Consider the following 24,735-nt stretch of genomic DNA (forward strand, 5'->3'; position numbering starts at 1 on the left):
CGCCAAAGAGTTACCAAATGCACATCAGCATAACCAGTCGCTGTCCACGGTCAATTAACCAGTGATCCAAAACAAACCCACCAGCAGCCACGTTGAAGCCACACGTCAGATTGTACAACGTGGGGATCCTGGCAGCTCTTCCATCCCCTCCCCTCCGTGGACCAGTCGATTGGCTCTCCGCGCTGCCGATCACTCACGCACGCCATGGTAACGCACACGTCCCGCCCCCTTTGGCGGGTCCGCCCCGCCCCCTTCTGCAGCGCGACACTCCCATTGGTGCAACGTGAAGTCCCGCCTCCTCCGCTATTGGCCAGCGTGGACGTCAATCCCAGCACCAACCGCCTCCCACCGACCCCGAGACGTCAATCGCGGCATCAACCGCCTCGCACTTATTCCAGGCTTGAATGTGGCGGCGTCAAAGGGGGAGGAAAGGGAAAGTATATCCGCACTTTCTACTTACTCGGCCGATCAGGATGGTCATGCCGACTCCATGTTAGACGACTTTTATTCCCCGTCAACCGGTGCATCCTGTTAGCTGGGAGCCGGGGTCGGCGTGGTCCGCGCGTTGCTGTGGTAACGTTGCTGCGCCATGGGTCACGGACTGAAGTGCGGGGTAGCCATCTCGTTCTGCGCCGTTTTCATGGCTTATTGGTACCGGCAGCAGGTAGACCGGGAGCTGGACTCGCGGCTGGAGACGGTGCTGTCGTCGCTGCTGAAAGCCGAAAGGAAAGTGGACCTGAACCAGCGGCCTCGAGTGGCAGTAGGTGAGGAAACGGAGGTGCGATCGGTCGACATGTTCGATGAGGGTGCCCTCATCGCTGTGAGTAAAGCACCAAGTGCTGCAGTGACGGAGCAACTCAGCGGGCCAAGAGGCATTTGTGGAAGGAATGGACAGCTTGTGGACCCGAAACGTTGTCTGCCCATTTCCCTCCACAGATGCTGCCTGACGCGCTGTGTGTTGTGTTTTGCTCAGGATTCCAGTATCTACAGTTGTTTTTTTCTGTCACCCTAATTATATCATATCAACGAGTAACTTCTCCAAGACAAAATGTGTAGGAAGATCTGTGCAGATCTGGTTTAAAGGGAAGATAGACACAACAAGCTGGAGTAACTCAGCGGCTCAGGCAACATCTCTGGTGAAAAAGGAATAGGTTGCGTTCCGCTGGGAACCTTCTTCGGACTCCCGACCCGAAACGTCTCCAGAGATGCTGCCTGACCCGTTGAATTACTCCAGCACTTTGTTTCTACAAGATATAGGAGTTATTTTAAAGTTCTGTCATCTGTAAGTGTTCACCTACTGTCAGTTATAAAAAATAATGCTGAAAATACCGAGTAGGTCGGGCACCACCAGTCGAAAGAGCTGAAAAATTATTTTAAAAATAAGTATTCACTCAGCAAAGACATGTCAAGAGTTTTAATTAGTTCTTAAATGATTTAGTTGAGACTTGTATTCTTGCAGTATTTCAAGAGTGTTTAATTGTCATATGTACATAAAGGGAACAATGAAATTCTTACTTGCAGCATCTCAACAGGATTGTAAACACAGAACTCAGTAGATAATATAATAACCAGACAAAAAGTTCAATAAATAAAACATGTGTAGGAAGGAACTGTAGATGCTGGTTTAAACCGAAGATAGACACAAAATGCTGGAGCAACTCAGCGGGACAGGCAGCATCTTTGGAGAGAAGGAATGGGTGACATTTTGGGCCAAGACCCTTCTTCAGACTGGGAGTAAGGGGAAACATTATTGATTGTCTGTCATCGGCCCAGTTGTACAGCGAGACAGAATTGCTTGAATATTTGGCAATAGTAAGGAGGAATTTGAAGAGTTTTTACAGACAATATTGTTTGACCCAGGACCCTGAATGAAAACAGGATTTTCAAAAATAAAATAACGCCGGTGCTGGAGCTGCAAAGTGACCTGAAATATTAGGGTCTCGACCTCTCCAGAGATGCTGCCTGTCCTGCTGAGTTACTCCAGCATTTTGTGTCTATCTTTGATTTAAACCAGCATCTGCATTTCCTTCCTACTCATCTAAAATATTAATACAGGCAGCACCTGAGAAGTGATGATGCCTATAGTAGAGGATAATAGCTACAGGGAGCAGTTGGACAGACTTAGATTGTTTTTCCTAGAACACGGGAGGTTGCGGGGAAACCTGATAGAAATATTAAAAATTATGAGAAGCATAAATAGGGTAGACAGTCTGAAGCTTTTCCGCAGGATGAAAAAAATCAAATACCAGAGGGTGAGAGGGGCAAAGTTTAAAGGAGGTGTGTGGGGCACAATATAAATGGCAACAATAATTACTTGTATTGTTGAAATCTGATTCCAAAAGGTAATAATAGATTCTATCGGAAGAAGAGATACTGTTCTTTGATCTTGCTTGGTTATTGAGAGAGGCAAGAACATTGACTGCAGTGACTTTAATGAAGATGTTTGGATTTTCTCTCATCACCGGTGAGGTCCCAGAGGATTGGAGAACAGCTGATGTTGTTGCTTGGTTTAAGAAGGGAAGTAAAGATAATCCAGTAAATTATAGGGTGATAATAGAGCTTCACGTAAGTTGTAGGGATGCTATTAGAGAGAATTGTGCATTTGGAAGAGAATAAGGGATAGTCAGCATGGCGTTGCCTGCGGCAGTCATATCTTACAAAGGTTATTGAGTTTTTTGAGGAGGTGACAAAGGTAATTGTTGGGCAATGGGTGTAGTCTACATTAGTTTTAATAAGGCATTTGATAAAGTCTTTCATAATAGGCTGATCTGGAAGATTAAGATACATGGGATTCATGATGATTTGGTCATATGGATTCAGAACTGGTTTATTCAAAACAAAAACAGGGTTGTGGTGGAAGAGTGTTATTTTTGCTGGAGGCTGATAACCAGTGTTTGCAGCCAACTTAAATTGTTGTAGTTGCAGTCAATGAGAAAGGCTGTCAAAGTATATCAACAACAGAAATGGGTGGCAAAATGGCAGATAAATTTTAATCTGAGCAAATGCGAGGTGTTGTATTTCAGGTGGTCATTGGGAGGAGAAAGTGTACAGTTAAAGATTCAACCCTTAACAGCATTGATGTACAAAGGGAATTTGTGGTCCAAGTCCAAAGCTCCCTGAAAGTGGCAACTCAAGCAGATAGAGTGGGAAAGAAGGTGTGTGGTATGTTTGCCTTCATTGGTAAGGACATTAAATATAAGAGTCGGGAAGTCATGTTGCAGTTTTATAGGAATTTGTTTAGGCCACATTTGAAGTATTATGTGCAGTTCCAGTCACCCATTCTAGGAAAGATGTAGAGGTTTTGGAGAGGTTGCAGAAGAGATTTGCCAGAATGCTGCCTGGATTAGAGGTTTTAGCAATAAAGAAAGGTTGGACAAATTTGTATTGTTTCTCTGGAACGTGTAAGATTGAGGGGAAAACTGATAAAAGTATATAAAGTTATGAGAGGCATATATCGGGTAGATGGTCAGAATCTTTTTTTCCGGGACAGAAATTTAAAATACTAGAAGGCATAGCTTTAAGGTGTGAGGCGGAAAATATAAAGGATATGTACAGGGCAGGTTTTTTTTTTTTTTACATGGGTGGTGGGTGCGTGAAATGCGCTGCCAGTGGTGACGGTAGAGGCAGATACGATAGTTTCCTTTAAGATGCTATTACTTAGGAACGAGGATATGCAGGAAATGGAGGGCTTTGCATCACACAAATTGTTGTCACATGCACCAAGATACAGTGAAAAACCTTGTTTGTGTGCTATCCAGGCAAATCATACCATACATAAGTACATTAAGGGGAAAAAAGAGACTGCAAAATAAAGTGTTACAGCTACAGAAAAATTCAAGATTTAAAAAAAAAAAGGGCTGCAATGTGGTAAATTGTGAGATTAGGAACTCCTCCTTTGCATCTGAGAGGCCCATTCACGAGTTTGATACCAACAGGGAAGCAGTTGTTCTTGAACCTGCTGGTACATGTTCTCATGCTTTTGTAGTTTCTTATTGGACTTCTTGGGATTATGGTGTTGAATAGAAAAGATAGGCACAAAATTCGGGAGTAACTCAGCGGGTCAGGCAGCATCTCTGGAGAAATTGAATAGGTGACGTTTTGTTTCAGGACCCTTCTATCAAAAAAATAGGAGTCTGACATACTGTAAATGTCCTTGTTATCTAAATGTTCCAGTGATGAGTGTAGAGCCAGGAAGATGTTGTTTTTCACTGTATCTCGGGAGACATACTAATACTCTGCTTCCTCACAGTTAACTATTTCAAGTCCATAACTCGCTGACAGTCACAAGTAAATGTGGTGGTAAACAAAATGTATGGCATTATTGCCTTCTTCATTTTGGGCATTGTATAAAAATTGGCAAGTCATGTTGCCGATGAATAGCAATTTTTGTGTAAACATATATTTGAGTTCTTTAGGTCTGGGTAGGAAATACTTCAGTACATGAACTTAGAAAGTCTCCAGCCTAACATCCGAAAGCTGTAAGAGTGGATGTCGATCCAGAAATTGAGGGGACAAATTCACAGACATTTGAAGGAAAGTTTTTCAGAATATTGGGGCCAGAGTTTGCAAGCATGGGGGTTGTTTTGGTATTGGGGCAGGTGACTAGTCTATTTTAAATTGTTAGATTCCAACTTGCACTGCCTTTTACCCTCTGCTATATTATCGTGCATCTATATTCCCATCACCATGCCTTTTTGTATTTAATCGTATTTAATTATTTCTCTTTTTAATATTGATGGTTGATCTATCATAAACCTACTTTTATCATCAATTGAGCGGCGTGATTTCTAGCTGGGGACCAGGACTACAGACACTTTATTTCAACTGAATGCACTGTACAAGTTTGTCAGTTTTATGCATTTTGATAATCATGGTTAATAAGTTATGTAAACATATACCAGTATCAAAGTAAATCAGAGAATAGCATCGTAATTTTAAAAAAAAATGTACTTTGTACATGGTTAGAGTGCAAGCTCTGCACATGTTTTTTAATGATAAGGGAAATAATGAACAAAGTCTAGATAAATAAAGTGGCAGCAAAAATAGAGAAGGAAAGATCCATGTGCCCTTGGCGCTCGTCAGCCAAGCTTGGGAGTATAATATCATGTAAAAGTTCATAAGTTCTAGAAGTAGAATTAGGCCATTTGGCCCATCAAGTCTACCATTCAATCATGTCTCATCTATCTTTCCCTCTTAACCCCATTCTCCTGCCTTCTCCCCATAAACCATGACACCTTTACTAATCAAGAATCTGTTAACCCCGCCTTAAAAATATCCATTGACTTGGCCTCCACAGCCGTATGTCGCAATAAATTCCACAGATTCCGCACCTTCTGACTAAACAAATTTCTCCTCATCTTTCTAAAGGTACAACCTTTTATTCTGAGGCTATGGCCTCTGGTCCTGGACTCTCCCAATAGTGGAACCATCCTCTCCACATTTACTCTATCCAGGCCTTTAACTCTTTGGTAAGTTTCAATGAGATTACCCCCTCATCCTTCTAAACTGCAGTGAGTACAGGCCCAGTGCCATCAAACACTTATCATATGTTAACCCAATCATTCCTGGATCTTTCTCATAAGCCTTCTCTGGATCCTCTCCAACACTAGCCCATCTTCCTCAGATATGGGGCCCAAAGTCGCTCACAATACTCCAAATGCGGTCTGACCGTAAATTAGGAAGCCTCAGGATTACATCCCTGTTTCTATATTCTAGTCCTCTTGTAATAAATGCTAGAATAAGCGAGTTTGGTATTCCGAAAAACACAAGGAATCATGGGATTTGTCAAAGGTCAAACGCTATAAATAAAAATCGAACGAAGCGCTGTAGATTCAGTGAGTATAGTTTGGGTCTTTTTTTTTGTTATAATTTTTCAGTGGGAGACTAGGTGGGGGGGGGGGGGGCAAGAGACTGGTGCGGGGGGGGGGAGACCGGTCAGGGGCGGGGGAGGGGGGGAGACCGGGCAGGGGCGGGAGAAGACTGGACCGGCTCTCATCCGCAGTCAGGACCGTCCGTGGTTTCCCCCACGCAAGTATCCCGTCCCTGGTTCCCTCCCCCCCCCAACTCGAGGGAGACGTCCGGAACGACAGGACTCTGGCCCAGCACAAACCCACAGTCAGCGCCAACTCCAGCCCAACCCTGCTCCAAATGCACAGGAACCAGCTCCCCGATGGGCCGTTACAGTGACAAGTGCCAGTTCGCCCCTGCTCTCCCTCAGCCACCACCCCAAGTACAAGATGTACCTTGCACACCACTGGCTTCTGCCCCTACGGTACCCGCTGCCACTTCTCCCACAACCCCGATGAGGAGAGAGCGCTCCGGCCTCACCTGTGCCAGAACGCCAGCCTGGGCTCAGCCTCCCCCAGCCCGGCGCTAGACTGTGCCGCGCTGCGGGCAGCCTTCAGCCCCGACCTGGAGTTGGAGCTGGCCTGGACTCTGGGCTTGGTGCTGGGCAAGGGAGAGGGAGGAGGTTGCTGCTTCAGCCAGCACCACCAACATCAGCTCCAGCGGGCGCCCGGCCTGCCCATGGCCGACAGGAGCCCATCCGCAGACTCTCTCTCTGACCAGGACGACTCCAGCAGCAGCGGTTCTGAGTCGCCCGGTTTCGAGCAGGGCCGGCGGCTGCCCATCTTCAGCAGGATCTCGGTGTCGGATTGAGGGGAGGGGGGTAGAAGTGGAGGACTGCAGGGCAGGCAGAGCCGAGCTGGAACTAGTGGCTGCAAAGCCGGCTGCAGGTCTGGGGCCGCCCCCGAACACCTCCAGACAAGGACGGGGACGGCCCAGCAACAACTCAAGAGCACCCGCAGCGACGGAGAGCTGACCCCGACCACGGACGAAACGCAAGCCTGCACACAATGCAGCACCACCGTTGCTGAGACTTTATAGCTAGTGACCTATGACCTGGGCATGCGCAGTCGGAATACTGAACTCGCTTAATGCATTTGCCTTCCTCACTACCAATTTGACTTGCAAATTAACTTTCTGGGAACCCTGCACCAGCACTCCCAAGTACCTTTGCACCTCGGATTTCTGAATTCTCTCCCCATTTCGAAAATAGTCTACGCCTTTTTACTAATGCAATTGCAAATTATTTAACGTGTTTTATCTCATTTACAGTTCCACATGCTCTGGTCACAGATTGAGAAGCCTGCTGGACCTATTTTAAAAAGTGCTGATTGAGCAATGATAATTTGTTTATTACTGGTTTTAAATAGGTTGTTCTTGATTTTGATTCCTAAATATTATTTTGCCTAATTTGGATCATTAATCTGCATCATGTTTATTAAATTTCTGTTGAACATTGGATACCTGGGCTGCCACATTCAACTATATTAACATTGAAGATGTTTATATTGGGGCCAGTATTGCTGTAAGCTGAAAGTTGAAGGTGAAGCTTACAAACTTGGGTATTGGATGTTTTTGATGCATTTTATAACTCATCCAGAGTTATTTATTTATTGGGAGAATAATTCTAATCACAAATTAATAAAATTTAATGCAAGACATTGACTGAAATGAGCTGGACTTTTGTCTCTATGGTAGTGTATAATGGTGAATAAAGGTCATTTATATTGAAGATCTCAGTGGCAAGCTCGTTATAGTTATAGGTTGCTAATTAAGACCAGGAAAAAATGTGGTGATTTGACAATAAAGTAATTACAAATAATATATAGACTTGTCTATTCCTTACATTTTTGTTGTAGCTCATTCAGCACTCTGTATTAAACAAAGTCGAAAAGATCAATCTTGCCTATTATCAGCTATGCTCTGTCCTGCCCCTCCAATCTTCTAGGTTTCTTTCCCATCCCGCTGCAATCAGACTGAAGAAGGGTTCCAACCCGAAACGTCGCCTATCCATGTTCTCTAGAGATGCTCCCTGACCCGCTGAGTTACTCCAGCATATTGTGTTTTTCTTATTTATTTTAAACTTGTGCTTATTCATCATTTATGTATAAAATATAGGATTTCATTAAAAATTAACTTTGCAGCGAGTAGATTATTTGCTTTCTCAGTGACAGCTTTCACCTTGCATGAAAATTCCAAAATTATGATTAGTTTTGTTGTGTGATGGCAATGGATGTTGACTGTTTCAACATAATTCACACTCCAAGATATGGGCCCCAGAATATTCCTGCTCTTATTTGCATCCTCCAGACCTCACTGCCGGTTAACTGAGCTTTGATGTGCTTCAGTTCATATGATTTTCCTGAGGTAAATTTTGGATGGTTCTCGTGTCCCTTTCCTGTGTTGAGCAAGTTCTTACACTTTCTGTTTACCCTTGTGATCAGGATGATATTTATTTTTGTTACCGATGAATATACAGTTGACATTTATCATGGAAAATGGCTGTTAACATTCACAGTCACTGATAAAAAAAATCATATTTTTTAACGGATGAAACACCTATATTTATTCTTGGACTTGAACAGATAAAATTATTAAATAGCCATGGAAAGGGAAGCTGCCATTAACAGCAAAACACAGCCTTGAGAGGAAGTAATGCGCTGGATGATAATTTTAGAAAGATAGCTTCTAAAATATCACATGGCTGCAAGAACAAAATACATGGACATAAAATCCAGAAAGAAAACCGAAGAGTTGAATAAAAAGTAATGCAACAAAAAAAAACTTTAGTAAATTTGTAAGAGAAGCATTTAATTTAAGGCAAATGTATGATCTATCTACAATCCTTTATCAATATAATAACATGTATTTAACAACACAAATATTTTATTTCATCTGACAATTAAAGCTATTTATAGACTGAAATCATTTTTTGCTCTGGTAGTGATTAACAAAGCACTATTCCTGCACATAAAGGCCATTTAGCTTCTCCACTGAAGTTCCCTTGTATATGATAATGTTAATGATGAAACTTGTAAATGAGGAAGGCTTTTTGACCTATTAATAGTTCAGTGATTTTAATAGAAATATGTTATCTGAAAAGTCGCACATTTGATTGCATAGTTAGGTGTATATCAATTAAATAAAACAAGATTGGAAATCTGACTTTAGAATTAGAATTGTTTTCCTTACTCTCCTTAGCTCCAGCCTAATAATGCTGTAATCTGAACTACCCCAATTTAGAACCTTCCTCAAAGGTCCAGACTGATCCTTATTCATAACTTTCTGAAAAGTGATCACTCCAATTTCAGGTAGTCCTTGCTTTCTCCCTCCTTCCCCTCCCCTTCCTAGCTCTCCCACAGCTGACTGTCTTTGCCTCTTCCTTTCTCCCCCCCACCCCCCCCCGACATCAGTCTGAAGAAGGGTCTCGACCTGAAACGTTGCCTATTCCTTCACTCCATAGATGCTGCCTCATCCGCTGAGTTTCTCCAGCTTTTTTGTCTACCTTTGATTTTCCAGCATCAGCAGTTCTTTCTTAAACTGTTCTCACAATACTCTCTCACAAGTCTCCAGTTCGGAAAAAAGCCTTCCAGCATCACTCCATTTCTGTATCCAGTTATCGAGGTCCAGTGCCATCATGTTGCCTGTCAGGAGCTCCAGCTGAGCACAGTTACCACATGTGTAGTTCTCAGGGATACTGGAAGTTTCCCTGATTTCCCACATTCCGCAGTAGTAGCAGAGCACTCCCCTTACTGCCAATGTCACTGCATTAAAGCTAAAGAGGAAGTGGTGAAAAAGGAGATCTTGACTTAGCTTACCTTTCACTTCCACTAAGCCTCTTCATTGCAGCCTCTTTAGCAAAAACCTCAGCACTTACCTTGAAACACAGTTCTTGCACCTCAAACACAGCTTCTCCCATGTAAGATGTAATAAAAGGGAACAGCCAATGTTGGTTTACACCATAGATAGACATAAAATGCTGGAGAACCTCAGCAGGCCAGGAAGCAACTCGGGAGAAAATGGATCGGTGACGTTTTGGGTCAAGAGTGAAGAGGGATCCTAACCGGAAATGTCACCCTTCCATTTTATCCAGAGATGCTGCCTGACCCGCTGAGTTACTCCAGCATTTTGTGTCTATCGCTTCCAAAGATGGCTGTTCCACTGGTTCCTGCCTTTTATACACTACCAGGGGCAGTTAATGCCAGAATCTAATGGCTGATTTTTAAGTCTTTGCTGCTCCTCTCAGCAGTGTATCTCATGGCTGAAACTGGCATGGCCTTGTGTTAATGGCTCCTTAGTCTCCTTGGCTGCTACACTAGAGGTGAGGATATCTTTCACATGAGGCCCATTTACATTCAGTCTCTGATGGGCAAGTTGCTTTGCCTGATACTGCGCTCCACAATTATTGCTCCAAGCTATACACTATTTCACACTGTTCCAAGCTCCATCACTCCTCCGTGAATTCACTTTGTGGATATGAAATTGATTCAAGGATATTCTCAAATTCTCCTTAGTCTCCTTGCTCGTGGCCCACAACAGCTCCAAGGAGCAATCATGATAGCAATGATAACCTTTAGTATAGAAGCTCTGTATAAATGGCAGGAAGGGAACCAACCCCCCCCTCCTCCCAGTCCCACCTGCAAAACTACCTGTGGTATAGTCTGTGGATCCCACATTGGCCTCACCTTGAAACTCTCAAAACTGGGGTGGGTGAAAACTGCTGAAGGTTCAGAAAAGGCTATACAGTACCCTTTCCCTATTGCAGTTCCAGCCATTATCTTTTTCAGGCCATAGCACTATTCTGATTGGTTTTCTGCTTCTGTTCCTTTAATTGTTGATGTTTTTCAGTTTCTTTAGTCCTTTTAGGCCTCTGGTCTTGGCTTACTATTTTTATCATGACTACCCCAAGATCTTAGCTTTGTTGTGTTTCACTGTTCCCTCAGGCCAATATCTTTGAACCCAGCCTGGGAATGATGCCAGATCTTTGTATCTGTTGCGATTATTGCACTATACCTTGCACGACCCGCAGCTTATCAAAATGAAGGCACATGACTACATACATTGCATTACTTTTGAGCCCAAAGTTGGTTGATTCAAATATCACTTTACAACAAAAATCCTTAGGTGTGACATACCTCTGCAGTTTGTCATGAAGAAATAATAGAGCTACACTAAAGGTGGTGATGTCTTTCAGGTGAGATACTAAACTGAGATTCTCTTGTCCCTCAAGCTTGTGTGTTTCAAAGAACTGTTTCACAGTAGAGTTTGGGATTTCCCTGAGTACCTGATGAATATTGTGTAGAAAGGAACTGCAGATGCTGGTTCATAACAAAGATAGACACAAAGTGTTGGAGTAGCTCAGCGGGTCAGGCAACATCTCTGTTAAAAAAAAGGATGGGTGACTTTTTTGGTCAGGACCCTTCTTCAAACCCTTTTTCTCCAGAGATGCTGCCTGACCTGCTGAGTTACTCCGGCACTTTGTGTATCTACCTGAGGAATGTTATTTTAGCTGCTGCATTTGCTAAATTTTACTAACCATCTCTTTTTCCCCCCTATGGTCTTGCTGTAGGTTTTGGAGGCTGTCTTGATATTGTTGCAGATGGAATTGCTCTCCTTAACAAAGCGGGCATCAAGCCAAGCAGGAATCCTGTGCACCATAATTACATCACATCAGAGGAACAGTTGGCTGAAAGCTTTGCATACTTCTTTCCTCCAGGAGCTGCATCAGAGTAAGGAAATTACATGAATGAGACTTACTAAATTAAATGTGTACTTGGTTGTCGTAACAAATATATATCTTGGCGATGATGAAAACATCAGTGGAGTTGGACAATAGAGCAACACAATATCGCCAGTGAGCCGGGTCTGATCCTGTCCTCGGGTGCTGTCTGTGTAAAGTTTGCGTGTTCTTCCTGTGACAGCATGGGTTTCCCTCTGGGTGCTCCGGTTTCCTCCCACATCCCAAAGATATGAAGAGTTTGTAGGCTAATAGGCCTCTGTAGATAGCCCCTAATGTATAGGAAATAGATGAGAAAGTGGGATAACACTGAACTAGTGTGAACGGATGATGAATGGTTTGCATGAACTCTGTGTTGCCTGACCCGCTGAGCTACTTCTGCCCTTCGTGTCCCCTTAAAAATTAGGAATTTTAAAAATGAAGAATTTAGTTGGTTAATTCAATTACTGAATGAAGGAGACAAATTGTAAATAACAGAGAACAATTAGGCAGAGCATTAGAACGTGATTTACCTTGTCAGAAACAGGATAAGAGGAAGAATTGGCTTATACAGCAGGAGGTGAATAATATTTTGAAAGATAACTTTTTTAAGATCTGGGGATAGGCTGGGGAGTATGATTCTTGGTTAGCTATTTACGAGTTAGCACAAATACTTTGGGGCAAGTTGTAGCTTCCTAGTGAGTTTTAAATTGCTGTAATCGTATTCACAGTAATTGTTATTCATATATTCCTGGTGTTATTTTCAGGCGCTTTATTTCCAATGAGACACTGTTTCGTAAACTGGTGAAAGCCACTCAAGGTCTTCCTCGAGTACGATGGTCGTTGGGTGGAAATGCACCAGTCATGGCAAATCGTCTCGCACAGGAAGGATGTGAAGTGCTCATGGGGAGCCGTCTAACGCCTGACCTCATTGAAGTCCTTCAAGAGCACGTAACCGGTTTGTGCCAATAAACTCGTATTTGGGTTGTTCATTTCCGTGATGTAGGAAAAGCAATTTTTACATCAGCAACTTATAGAACACCTTCACTTATCAGCGTCCAAACCTGCGTCTAATTTGCATTCAAGAAAAAAATGGTGTGTCCATGGAATTGAGAAATTAGATGAATAATAGAAAATTTGATTTGAATTTTTTTAAGATCGCAATAGATGGAGAGCCTTTGAAAAGTTCCAAAAGATAGGACCGAGTCGCTACCATTTTTTGTCATCAGGAGTTTTAGGAACAGTTTAGAGAGGGCTTATAAGGTTGAAGGAATTTTTGTTGAAGGAGCTTGTGCACGTGGATTGGAATTTGAAGTTAAATGGATCGATGATCGAGATCCAGAGAATATCAATGACGAGCGAAAGCACTTGAGTACAGTGTGGATCAACAGCTGAGATTGATGTTGAAGTACTTCATTTTGGAAGTAAAGACAGGCTGGTATTGAGAGCTTATTTCACTGATCAAAACCTTCCTTTTATTTGAGGTATAACAATCAAATGTGTAGAAATGGCTGTGCAGGGAATGGAGGGGTATGGATAATGCAAACAGAGGAGATTAGTTTAACTTGACATCATGTTTGGTACAAACGTTGTGGGCCAAAGAGCTTGTTCTTGTGCTGTGCTGTGCATTTCTATGTTCTGTGTATATTCAAAAGTTCTACCAAAACAACAAACTTAAGAGTTGCAACAAGTTGTGAATCCTTAAAATGGATCATCTAAATGATTTGGTCTTGGAATGGGTTCAATTTAAAACACACATCTTTCATTGACACTCTGTGCTGCTTGGCATTTTTTTATTTGTAGAAATATTTCAATTTGGATAATAACAGAAAAGCCACAGTGCTTGGGTTTTATTGTAACAAAAACTGCCATTTAATCTTGTCATCTAACCCAGTTTTGGAGGAGGAGGAAGGGAGGGGGGTGGTAGGGGGGGGGGGGGGGGGAATGGTTGAGACTTTTTAAACATATCTCATGCTAATTTATTAACAGGATAAGACTTTGGCTTTATCTTTTTCTTAACTTTCCTGCATCAGTCTGTTGATGAAGAACTGTTCTTTGGTGACTTTGAGGTGCTCATTAGTGGTTGGTAGTCTGGTGCTTTTTACTCCATTTTTCTCATAATTTCCCCCAACATACCTTATACAGTCCATTCAATATCTGATGCTGAGGGTTAATTTAGTTGTGCAGACACTTCAAGCCTGTGGTACTAATAAATAATTCCTGTGTTTTGCTATGGAAATGAGGAGCCGTAGATTCTGGTTTACAAAAAAAGATACAAAGTGCTGGAGTGACTCCGCAGGTCAGGCATCATCCCCGGGGAACATGGGTAGGTGACGTTTTAGGTCGGGACCCATTTCAGTCCTGACCTGAAACATCGCCTATCCATTCTCTAGGGATGCTGCCTGACCTGCGAGTTTATGCACTTTGTGTCTTTTTCCCCCCAATGTTTTGCTGTTTATCAAATTGATCTTGCAAAGACTAAAAACTGGAGATCAGAAAACCTTGCCATTCTTTTGACCAACGTTCGCATCTATTCTTGTAAACGAGAATGTATAGTTCAGCTACTGATAATGGATGAAACTGGAAAATCTTAGGTACAACTGGTGTAAGTCCTATAATGGTGTTCCGTTTATTTTGTGTTCAATGGCTTGATCAATGCCACACTTCAAATGTTTTTATTAATCCCTTCTAGTGACAAGCAAGCCAGTGGATAAAACTGACATTCATCTTATCCTGGAATATTCATCTGGTTCCAAATGGGGACAACTAGTGTCAAGAAGATCAAACAGGTATATGGCACAATCAATAGTCAATTGATGCAGGACAAATGACTAAATGATCACATAGCTATTATAAAATATTGTTGTATAGAGCAAATACCAGTAATCCATATTCCGTTTACACACCAATGCTTGCAAAGTAAAAGAGTATGTCTGAAAATATCTGCAGAGACATTTATATCAGAAAGTCGTAATTTTCATTAAGTCCCAATATTTTCCCTTCTGGTTTTGCAATATTCTGATACTTCTGTGGAATATTCTTTTAATTTACTTTTGGGATCTAGATGACTCTTGCAAGATCAGTATTTATTGCCAGTAACAAATTGCCACTGATAATGGAAAATATTGTGGTTGGGCAGAAAGTATCTGGATTTGGACTGAGACACAGAACAATTAACAACGTATTTCTCGGTCAAGATGATGTGTAACTTGGATGGGAGCCTGTCCCTAATGCCCTCATCCTCCTGGATGGCAGAGATTGGCTAAGTGAGAGTGACCTAGTTGTTCTTCAGTAATGGCTTTGACATGGTCCCACATGGGAGACTGATCCAAAAGGTAAGAATCCATGGGATCCAGGGCAATTTGTCCAATTAGATCTGAAATTGACTGAGCGAGAGGGTCAATCTTAACTTGGGTGCTGCTCCTGCAATTGAAAACCTGTAACCAGTGTTGTACCCCAGGGATTGGTGCTGGGACCCTTGCTGTTTGTTATCTACATAGATGATCTGGATGTGAATATAAGCTCACATGGCATGAAAATTGATAGTGATGTTGATTGTGAACAAAATGTGTATGAAAGAACTGCAGATGCTGGTTTAAATCGAAGGTAGACACAAAATGCTGGAGTAACTCAGCGGGTCAGGCAGCATTTCTGGAGAGAAGGGATGGGTGAAGTTTCGGGTTGAGACCCTTCTTCAGTCTGATTGTGAACAAGGTTGTCTTCGGCTAGAGAATGCTATTGTTGAGTTTGTAAACTGGGCAGCAATCTAGCAGCTGAAATTTTGTATTGAAAAATGTGAGGCAGTGCATTTTAGAAGGACGACTGAGGGTATAATATACATAATAAGGGCAGATCCTGGGAATTACATAGGAACAGAGATCTTGGAGCCCAAGGATGCACTGGAGAGGATGCAAAAGAGATTCACCAAGCTGTTGTTTGGATTGGAACATGACAAAGACCCGGGTTTGATCCTGACCACAGGTGCTTTTGTGTGGAATTTGCATGTTCTCCCTGCGACTGCATGTGTTTCCTCTGTGTGCTCCGGTTTCCCTGCATGTCCTAAAGATGTGTGAGTTTGTGATAATATAGAATTAGTGTGAATTGGTGACCAATGGTTGGACGATGGGCCGAAGGGCCTGGTTCCATGCTATATCTTAAAAACTAAAACTAAAATTAGTTATAAATAAAGACTAGAGAATCTAGGATTGTAATTATCAAATAAATATTGATTTCACTGGGAAACAATGTCTAAGTATTAAAATTTTCCCCATCACTATAACAATTATTATCATTGCACTATATTTGTTTATTTATTGAATATGTGTGTGTGTGTGTGTGTGTGTATATATATATACACACTGAACTTTTTTTTTCTGTGTACTATGTTTACATGTTCTGTTGTGCTGCAGCAAGTAAGAATTTCATTGTCCTATCTGGAACATATGACAATAAAACACTCTTGACTTGTGTTCACTCTTCACTTCACTTCACTACTTCACTCTTCTATCTCTATCAACACACTCCCTTTCTCAGTGCACCTTCTCGGGCAACTGCAGCAGTTGAAGGTGGCTCACCACTACCTTTCCAATGGCAATCGCGCTCTGGAAAAATGAATAAAGAAATTTGGTCATCAATGCAGAAGTTCAGATGGACTTAGTATTTTAATGTGAAGCATGTTTGAATTTGCATGTGGGCCAAGAAATGATTACTCTCACGTATGGTGATTTTTATGTGCGGTTGCGTGTGTATGCTGCAGCAGTTCCAAATTTTCCTCCCATGGGTTTTAGGTATGCTCATTTTATTTAATGTGACAAGTTGGCAGATTAACTGCTAAAATGCCAATCTTTAATTTTTAGGTTCATAGTCCATAGCGACATATCCAATCCAGTTTTAGAGTCACTGGAGGACTTTCAGACTCAATTTAAACAGTTCAATCCATCCCTTCTGGTAGTTGGTGGTCTTCAGATGATGGATAATTTTCCATTTAGACCAGGTGAGTGCAAAATACATTTCTTTAAACGCTGCTGTTTTAATATTTTTTTGCTAATTGTTTATGGAATGTCAGGGTGCATATCTGAAAATATAGTTTGTCACGATTCTTACCTCAATTAATATTTATGTTACTGCTGTATTTTATGTTTAATATTCAAATAAATGTTGATTTCACTGGGTAACAATGCCTAAGTATTAAAATATTTTCCCCATCATTCATAATTCCCTTTACAGACATATTATCAAATTCCTTTAATATTTATTCTTTCAAGACTTTCTCAATCAAAGATTCCTTCAATCATTCTACGTATGATTCTAATCCAGATCCCACTATTCTGTGCTCATATCTCTAATACTTGCTGGGATGTTCAAGTAGATGAATGTGCAGAGAATGGAGGGATATGGATCACGCACATAGAGAGAAGATTAGTTTAAATTGACATCAAGTTCGGCACAGACATTTGGGGGCCGAAGGGCCTGTTCCTGTTCTGTACTCTTTTTATGTACCAATGGACAGTTTCATGATTCGGTATATACAGATTCAGCCTTGAAATTGACGCTGTTAGTGTAGGGTGATGACAAATTCAAGACTAATCTCCTTTGAACTGAGGATGGCTAGCACAAACATTGGAATTAGACGCATGCTACGTTACTATACAATATGTTGTAGTATTGTACCTCTTAAGTTTTTGCTTTTGTGCCATTTGACCACCAGTGTGATTTCTTTGGTCTCATTCAGTTTCAGGAATACATTATTCTGCGTCAGAAATTTAAATGGACTCTTATTCCATTTGTCTCAACGACTACCACCCAATAGCTCTAACATCGGCCCTATTGAAGATTGGTTAGAATTGTTCATAACATTTCCTCCAGCCCAATCCTCAGTGCTTCTTAAGGTGTTTTGCTCAGTCCCCTTGCTCTACCCCATGTACACCCATGACTGTAAGGCCAAATACAATGCCAACTCGATCTTTAAATCCACAGATGATACCACTATTTTAGGCCAGATCTAAACATGATGAGACAAAGTATAACAGAGATTGAGAATCTTGTGTCATGGTGTTAGGACAATAACCTCACCCTTAATGTGTAGGAAGGAAGTGCAGATGTTGGTTTACACCAGAGATAAACACAAAATGTTGGACTAACTCAGCGGGACGAACAGTGTCTTGAGAAAAGGAATGGGTGACGTTTTCGGTTGATACCCTTCTTCAAAGTCTTCATCTGCTGTAGAGATGGTGAAGGCCGTCAAGTTCCTAGATATTACCACTGTACCAGATCAGTGCACATGGTCAAAATAAAGGAATGCTGTTTTGAAAGTTATTATCCCTGTCCTTCCAAGCTTCTGACCAGACATCTTTGACTTGACCAAGGAGAGATAAGCTGCTTGCCAACAGGTAAATATGGTCCAAAAACCTATATAGGTATAAAACTACTGTTGCTCATCTTCCAGTATCGTTGTATAACTACATCAGCAGTATTTTGGAATGAGTTAGTGAGATAAGTGCCAGTTGAATGGTGGGATAAAAGTCAACTGTAACCAGTTAATTGGTGCATGATTTAATTGTTAAATTATTTAAAGAAAAATAATACATTTGTATTTATTTGTTTAGACATTACTTCAAAAATAATTATATTCAACCATTCTGTGTGATTGGGTTTTTATGCACATATATTTACCCTCAGATTGAAACATCAAATGATTTATTGCGCTTTGAAGGTTGCAATGCATTTGGTGAGGACATACGCTCTCAAAATGGCAAAATAGAGATCTTACAAGTAATGTGATATTGCAGAAATCAATTGAACTTCTGAAAGCTATCAATTCCATGTTTTGCAATGAATAAAATGCAAGTACATAATTGATCTGCATGTAATGCTGCTTTTGTTGGCTGAATTGGAGATACATGTTAATACAATTGTCTTTGGATTTACAAAATTCCAGATATTTCTTAAAATGTAGCTTTTTAATAATGGCAAATCATAGCCAGCACTACCAGCAGTGACAGTTTCTGCTTTTATTTTCAATTATGGCCTCTATACGGTCAAAGATACTATTATCTCCATGGTTAGATTAAACACTTTCACTAGAGGGAAAAAACTGCCCCCAGCGGCAGTAATGCACCATTCAAAGCCATTGTATACTTTTCTAGAAACGGCGAACAGATTGGAAAATGATCGGTCGTCCTCAACAGATTGGTCGGTATCTATGGAAACAGAGGTGATTGTCTGGTCATGAGATCATCTTCATTAGCAATAGCAATCAAACATGCAAAAATACAAAGGTTGAGAGAAATTTGAGCACATTATTCCATAAATACCAGCATGTCAAACAAGTTTTGGTATTGATGGAACAAGCAAGTTATTTCAAAAACTCATAAATCAAATGCGCTAAAACGCATGGTGCCTGTGCAGGGCAGGTGGTGCATGAGTGGTGTGCCCTGAATGGTACTGAGCTGTCTGAGTGTTGTTGGACTTGCACTCTTTCAGAGAGTGAATTCCATCACATTCCTGATTTGGTAGTGGTGAGGCATTGAGGAAAAAAAAATCTCAGACTTGAACTTGTCGCCAAAGCATTTATGTGGTTGAAATATTTAAAATTCTAGTCAAATGTAACAATGGCCCTAGAAATATCAAGAGGTGTTTGGTTCTCTTTCTGTGCCCATCTGTTGCCCTGTGTTTGTCTGTCTGATTAATCCCCTTCTTTCTCTTTGCATCTCTCTTTCACAGCTGTGTGGTGCTAATGTTGCCAGCCTATAGCTAATTCCATCTGTCTTGTTGCATGTGACCACCACAGCTTCCTTTCCTGAGGATAGACATAAAATACTGGAGTAACTTAGCAGAACAGGCAGCATCTCTGGAGAGAAGGAATGGGTGACGTTTCGGCTCAAGACCCTTTTCCGGAGTAGTTGGTTGCTATCTCTCTGCCAGCCATTCTGCATTAACTCTATCGTTGAGCATGGTAGTATATTTGTGTGGCATCATAAACTGAAGATCTAATTTCCTGGATCGCTACAGGGGTTTACTCCATCCTTGTAACTTCACCATCTCGAACTTTCACTGAAATATTTATTTACATCTTTGTCACTTGAGTACTCCAGGTGGTGCAGTTCCAGGGACTCAAGTTCAAAACCAACCTTGGATGTTGTCTCTGGAGTTTACAAATTCTCTAAGGCTCTGTGGGTTTCTGCCAGGTGGCTCAGGTTTCCTCCTGCATCCCAAAGATGTGTTGGTAGGTTGAGTAGGTTGGTCAAGTGTTAAAATAATGAAAGGGGAATTGATGGACATGAACATAGAACAGTACAGTGCAAGGACAGGTCCTTCGGCGCATAATGTCTGTGCCAAACATGATGCCATCACTTACCAACCTGCATATAACTCATATCCCTCCATACCCTGCATATTCATATGCCTATCTGAAAGTCTTTTAAATGCCATTTACGTATCTGCCTCAACCACCAGTATTCCAGGCATTCACCACCTTTAAACTTTAAATCACCTTAAAGCTAATCTCTTCAATATTTGATTTTTCCACCCTGGGATAAAGACTTTGACTGTCACCCGTATCTATGAGAGAGAATAATTTAATTTAGTTTAGAGATACAGTGTGGAAACGGGCCCTTCGGCCCACTGAATCTGCGCCAACCAGCGATCCCCGCACACTAACAATGTCCTACACACACACTGGGGACAATTTACAATCTTTACCGAAACCAATTAACCTACAAACCCGCACGTCTTTGGAGTGTGGGAGGAAACCGGAGCACCCGGAGAAAACCTACGCAGGTCAGAGGGAGAACTTACAAACTCCGTACAGACAGCACCCGTGGTCGGGATCGAACCCGGGTCTCTGGCGCTGTGAGACAGCAGCTCTACTGTTGCGCCACCGAAGGATCATGTCTACTGTGTAATGGGACTGATAAGATTGCTCCTCTGAGATACGGCATGTACTTAATTAGGCATAAGCAAACCATAACTCTTTGCATTCATTATTTGATGCTCATACTACTCCCCTCTCACTGCTGGCTTCCCCACCTTTAACTGGCTCTGTTTCTCCAAAAGCAAATTTTAAAATCTTAATGACACAAAGTGCTGGAGTTACTTAGTGAGTATGTCAGCATCCCTGGAGAACATGAATAGGTGACGTTTCGATTGGGTTCCTTCAAAGATCATACTAAAATCTTAATCTGCTTCCCTAAATTCTTGCTGTTTACTTTCTTAGCTGCATAGTGCCACTGTCCTTTTCACCCCTGTTCTAACTTTGACCAAAAGATCTGGGTTGTTTTAGTTCTGTTCTGAAAAACTTTATAATACCCTCCTCTTTTGCAAGTCAATTTTGATAAATATCTCCCAAGATGTTGCTTTCAAACCCTTCTTAACTTCCATTGCTGATTAGTGCCACATTACTTTTGCTTTAAGAATGATTTGAGATTGAAAGAGAAAATATGCCTCGTAGTTTTATATCTCCCCTATCCGGTTATCCTTCAGCCTCCTTTGTTCCAGAGAAATCAAATCCAACCTATGCCATAACTAAAGTCCTCCATTCCAGGTTACATCCTGGCAAATCATCTTTGCACTTCCTTCATTGCAACCACATCCTTCCGACACACACTACTCCAAAGTGCAGTCTAACCAGGATTTTGTAAAGTTGCTCATTTATATCCTCTGCCTTGACCTATGAATGCAAGCACACCATACATCTGTGTTGCAAATTTCGGGGAGCACAAAGGTCTCTTTGTTCATCAACATTCTTTTGCATCTACCATTTACTGTGTATATCCTGCCCTAATTTGACTTGGTTTGCAAAATGTGTCACCTTACACTTGTCCAGATTACATTCCATCTCCCATTGCTTTAACAAACTTTGCATCTCATCTATAATTCTGCTGTGGGCTGTGACGCCCTTTCTCACATGCCACACCGCCATCAACGTTTGTGTACTTTCGCATCTCTTTTGCCCAGCATGAACCTGATCTAATTCCTGGAGATAGATTGTGGTAGATCCACTTACTGGGCTGGATGCAGAGGGGAAATCCTCCAGGCCCTCTGTACTCTTGTGTTGGTGTGAACTCTCTGTGGTGACTAACTTTCAGGCAGTGTGGTGCAGAGGCCACACCCAGGATATTCTTGAGAGGTTTTGACTGAAGACATAACCAAAGGGTGAATTTTGACCTCTATCAAAACTATCAAGCATCTTCAGATGTATGAAAGTATTAACATTTGAATCAAATATTAACTGAAGGATTTTTAAAACGTGACTCGAGTCTAAATCACAGTAATTTAGGAAATGGTAACTGGTAGAGCTGCTACTACACAGCTCCAGCTTGAACTTGGGTTCGATCCTGACCTCGGGTGCTGTCTGTGTAGATTTTGCACGTTCTTCCTGTGACCGCATTACTTTCCTCCAGGTGCTCTGGTTTCCTCCCAAAGGCATGTGGCACAGGATGAAATTAGTTCAACTGGGAGCAAAGAGTTGGGCTATTGAGGTTTAATTCTGTTTGGGGGGGAAAAAATATTTTTGATTTATTTTCTTGAGGGTTAATATTTGTCAGTGAATTGTTTTCAGAGGCTGACTGAGTGACCCTTTTCCCAACTCTTGAATAGTTTCAGTCTATTTAAACTTAATCTTATACATGAAATGTCAATTTCAAAGCTGTTCCCAGTTGTTGTCGGTACTGGTCTATATGTGAATGATGACGAGCTCAGTTTTTGGTCATATTTCTCATAAAATATGCTGGAGTTGCAAATAAACAAAATAATAGAAGATTAAAAGGCTCATTGAGTTGGTCAAAGCAAGATTTGGAAGATAATTAATTTTTGCGTAATGCACAGTATTTTGTATAATTTGTTAAGTAATTTTCTTACTTTTTTTTCTTTTGGTGGGATGCTTACAATTCTAATTTAGTGTGGTAAAGATCTAACTCGGGTACCCTTACTAAATTTATTGCAAGGACTGAAAATAGTTACTTCAGTTCTAATCTCATGTTACCTTTCCCCGATAATTTACTATTGTAGCTAACTATCAAAATTATTTTGGTAACAGGTCAACTTGAAGAGCGGCTAAAATTGCTCCGGGACCTCATGCTATCAGTTGACAGCACCACTAGAATCCATTTTGAAATGGCCTCCTTTGTGGATGACACGCTTCTGAACAATCTTTTCACATACATCATCACTAACGTAGACTCTCTAGGGATGAATGAACAGGAGTTACCCAATCTGCTCAGCATGTTAAAGGGGGCCAACATCACTATTCTGTCCGATCCTTATCCAAGAGTGGCAAGTATACTCGATCAAATGCGGGAAGTTTATCACATCTTAAATTCTCAGGAGATAATGGGCGCACAACACAAGCTCACACGGCTGCATGTTCATACTCTTGCTTTCCAAGCAATCATTATTGCCAAAGGGTCCTTTTGGAGGAACACCATGTCAGCAACTGCCAAAGCTTCATTAACTGCAAACCGACACGTTTGCGGCTCACCAAATATTGACCCTGCCAAAGCAAAGTTGATCATGGATGATTCTTTTTCTGTGAGTCGTGAGCAAGGGAGTAAGAAAATTCCACTCAAAGAAAATCGACCTGTTTCGTGTTGGGAAGAGCATGATTATGAGATCTGTGTTGCTCCAGTGCTGGTATGTACTGAGGTGTATCAGACCGTTGGTGGTGGTGACAATATTTCTGCAGCCAGCTTAGTTCTTCAGATCTAGTGATCTCTCTGGATTCGAAGTGAACTCGCATGCAATTAACCATTGCTGTCTTCCTCGATGAGTATGATTCACAAAGAACTGCTTGTATCTTACCACCAACAACTCCCTTCTACACACACCCCGCCATCCTTAAAAATAAATCTCGTTCGATGATCTGTCTATTGTTACATGAGCATCATGTAATCATCAATCAGGGTTCTGAGAATTGTTTAAGAATACTTAAATAATTAAATACTAATTTTAGGCACTTTTTGTATAAATCGCTCAGACTTAGTTCCTGAATAGTTGGGAGCAAAATCTCTAATTTTTTTTTCCTCCTCAATTTATTTTTTGAATAGTCATGGCTGAGTAATGACTAAGGGGGGGGGGGGGGAGAGAGAGAGAGAAAAATGCTATTGCACAATATTATGCTGATTGGTATAATGTAACAAATCCGCCTCCAGTTAATATTTTTTAAATCTTCATTACTGTCAATTCTGCAAGGTCTGAATTTTTCTGGTGCAAAATGGTCCTGTACTGCTTTTTGCTTTTAAAGTCTCTCAGGAAATTTGTACATTCTACATATATCTTGCACCGTTTGCAGATCCCCAGTAATGCATCTGTCACAAGCTCTTGCTATGGTTTACGACAATGAGAAGAGTAGGCAAGGTTTAAATGTTCCTTCCAGGTGCTCTCATCTTTTGACCCAGATTATCTACCTAGCTCATTCCTTTTATTTTCTGTGGCAATTTCATGCTCAATTCAGTTTTTGTGGAAAATGGCAGCAGTTTGCAACCTCACCAAAATTGCGTCATTGTTCTGCCTAACTACATGCTGCCAAAGTGTACCTGATGTTGCTCTAATTGAAGCATCATCTCCACACTGCCCATTCCTAATGGATGACCACATTTCTACTGGGAACACTGATCATTGCCCCTCATTCCAGCTGGAGATCAACTAATTCATACAACAAAGGATCACAGGTCGTCTTTTTCTGGTTAATCATTTGGTATCTTGTCTCGTGTTGGATTTTGCCACTCATCTGAACCACCAGAATTCCACGTTTTTAAAGGCAAAAGTTAAAATGAGAGAGTATTGGATTTAAACAAAGCCTTCCAATAGGGAATTCATCTCCTCTGCTGCAATTCTGTGTAAATACCAAGGGAATAAAATTGCAGGCTATTTTGTATTTTTAATATCCAAAGGACGTCATGTTTCCTGATTACAGGATGAGTAATTTGAGTATATATTCTTATTCCTTGTATCACATCTTCAGAAATAACAGGAAATTGTACTAAATTACGAGTTACGTGAATGCATCTACAATAGTCCAAAAATCAGAGTGTTTGACATAGTATTGGTAATATCACAATCTAGGAGCAAATTAAAACTTAATCCAAGAACATAAATATTTGTAGAGAAAAGGAATAATAGCAAAATACAAAGAACTTTAGTTTTACATTTTCTTTATGTGATTGAAAGACATCTAGGAT

The 24,735-nt window shown here is 41.2% G+C and overlaps 1 protein-coding gene across 1 annotated transcript; it reads left to right on the forward strand.

The window, feature by feature from the left end:
• Positions 1-347: 347 nt before the first annotated feature.
• LOC116975984 (ADP-dependent glucokinase-like) lies at positions 348-23,611 on the forward strand. The gene is made up of 6 exons (XM_033025447.1): positions 348-764; positions 11,414-11,573; positions 12,328-12,518; positions 14,253-14,349; positions 16,417-16,553; positions 22,596-23,611. Exons 1-6 carry the CDS (start codon positions 590-592, stop codon positions 23,261-23,263), a joined length of 1,428 nt encoding a protein of 475 aa, XP_032881338.1. The 5' UTR covers positions 348-589; the 3' UTR covers positions 23,264-23,611.
• Positions 23,612-24,735: the final 1,124 nt, after the last annotated feature.

Source organism: Amblyraja radiata, chromosome 8 (assembly GCF_010909765.2).
Source record: "Amblyraja radiata isolate CabotCenter1 chromosome 8, sAmbRad1.1.pri, whole genome shotgun sequence".
Lineage (NCBI taxonomy): Eukaryota > Metazoa > Chordata > Chondrichthyes > Rajiformes > Rajidae > Amblyraja > Amblyraja radiata.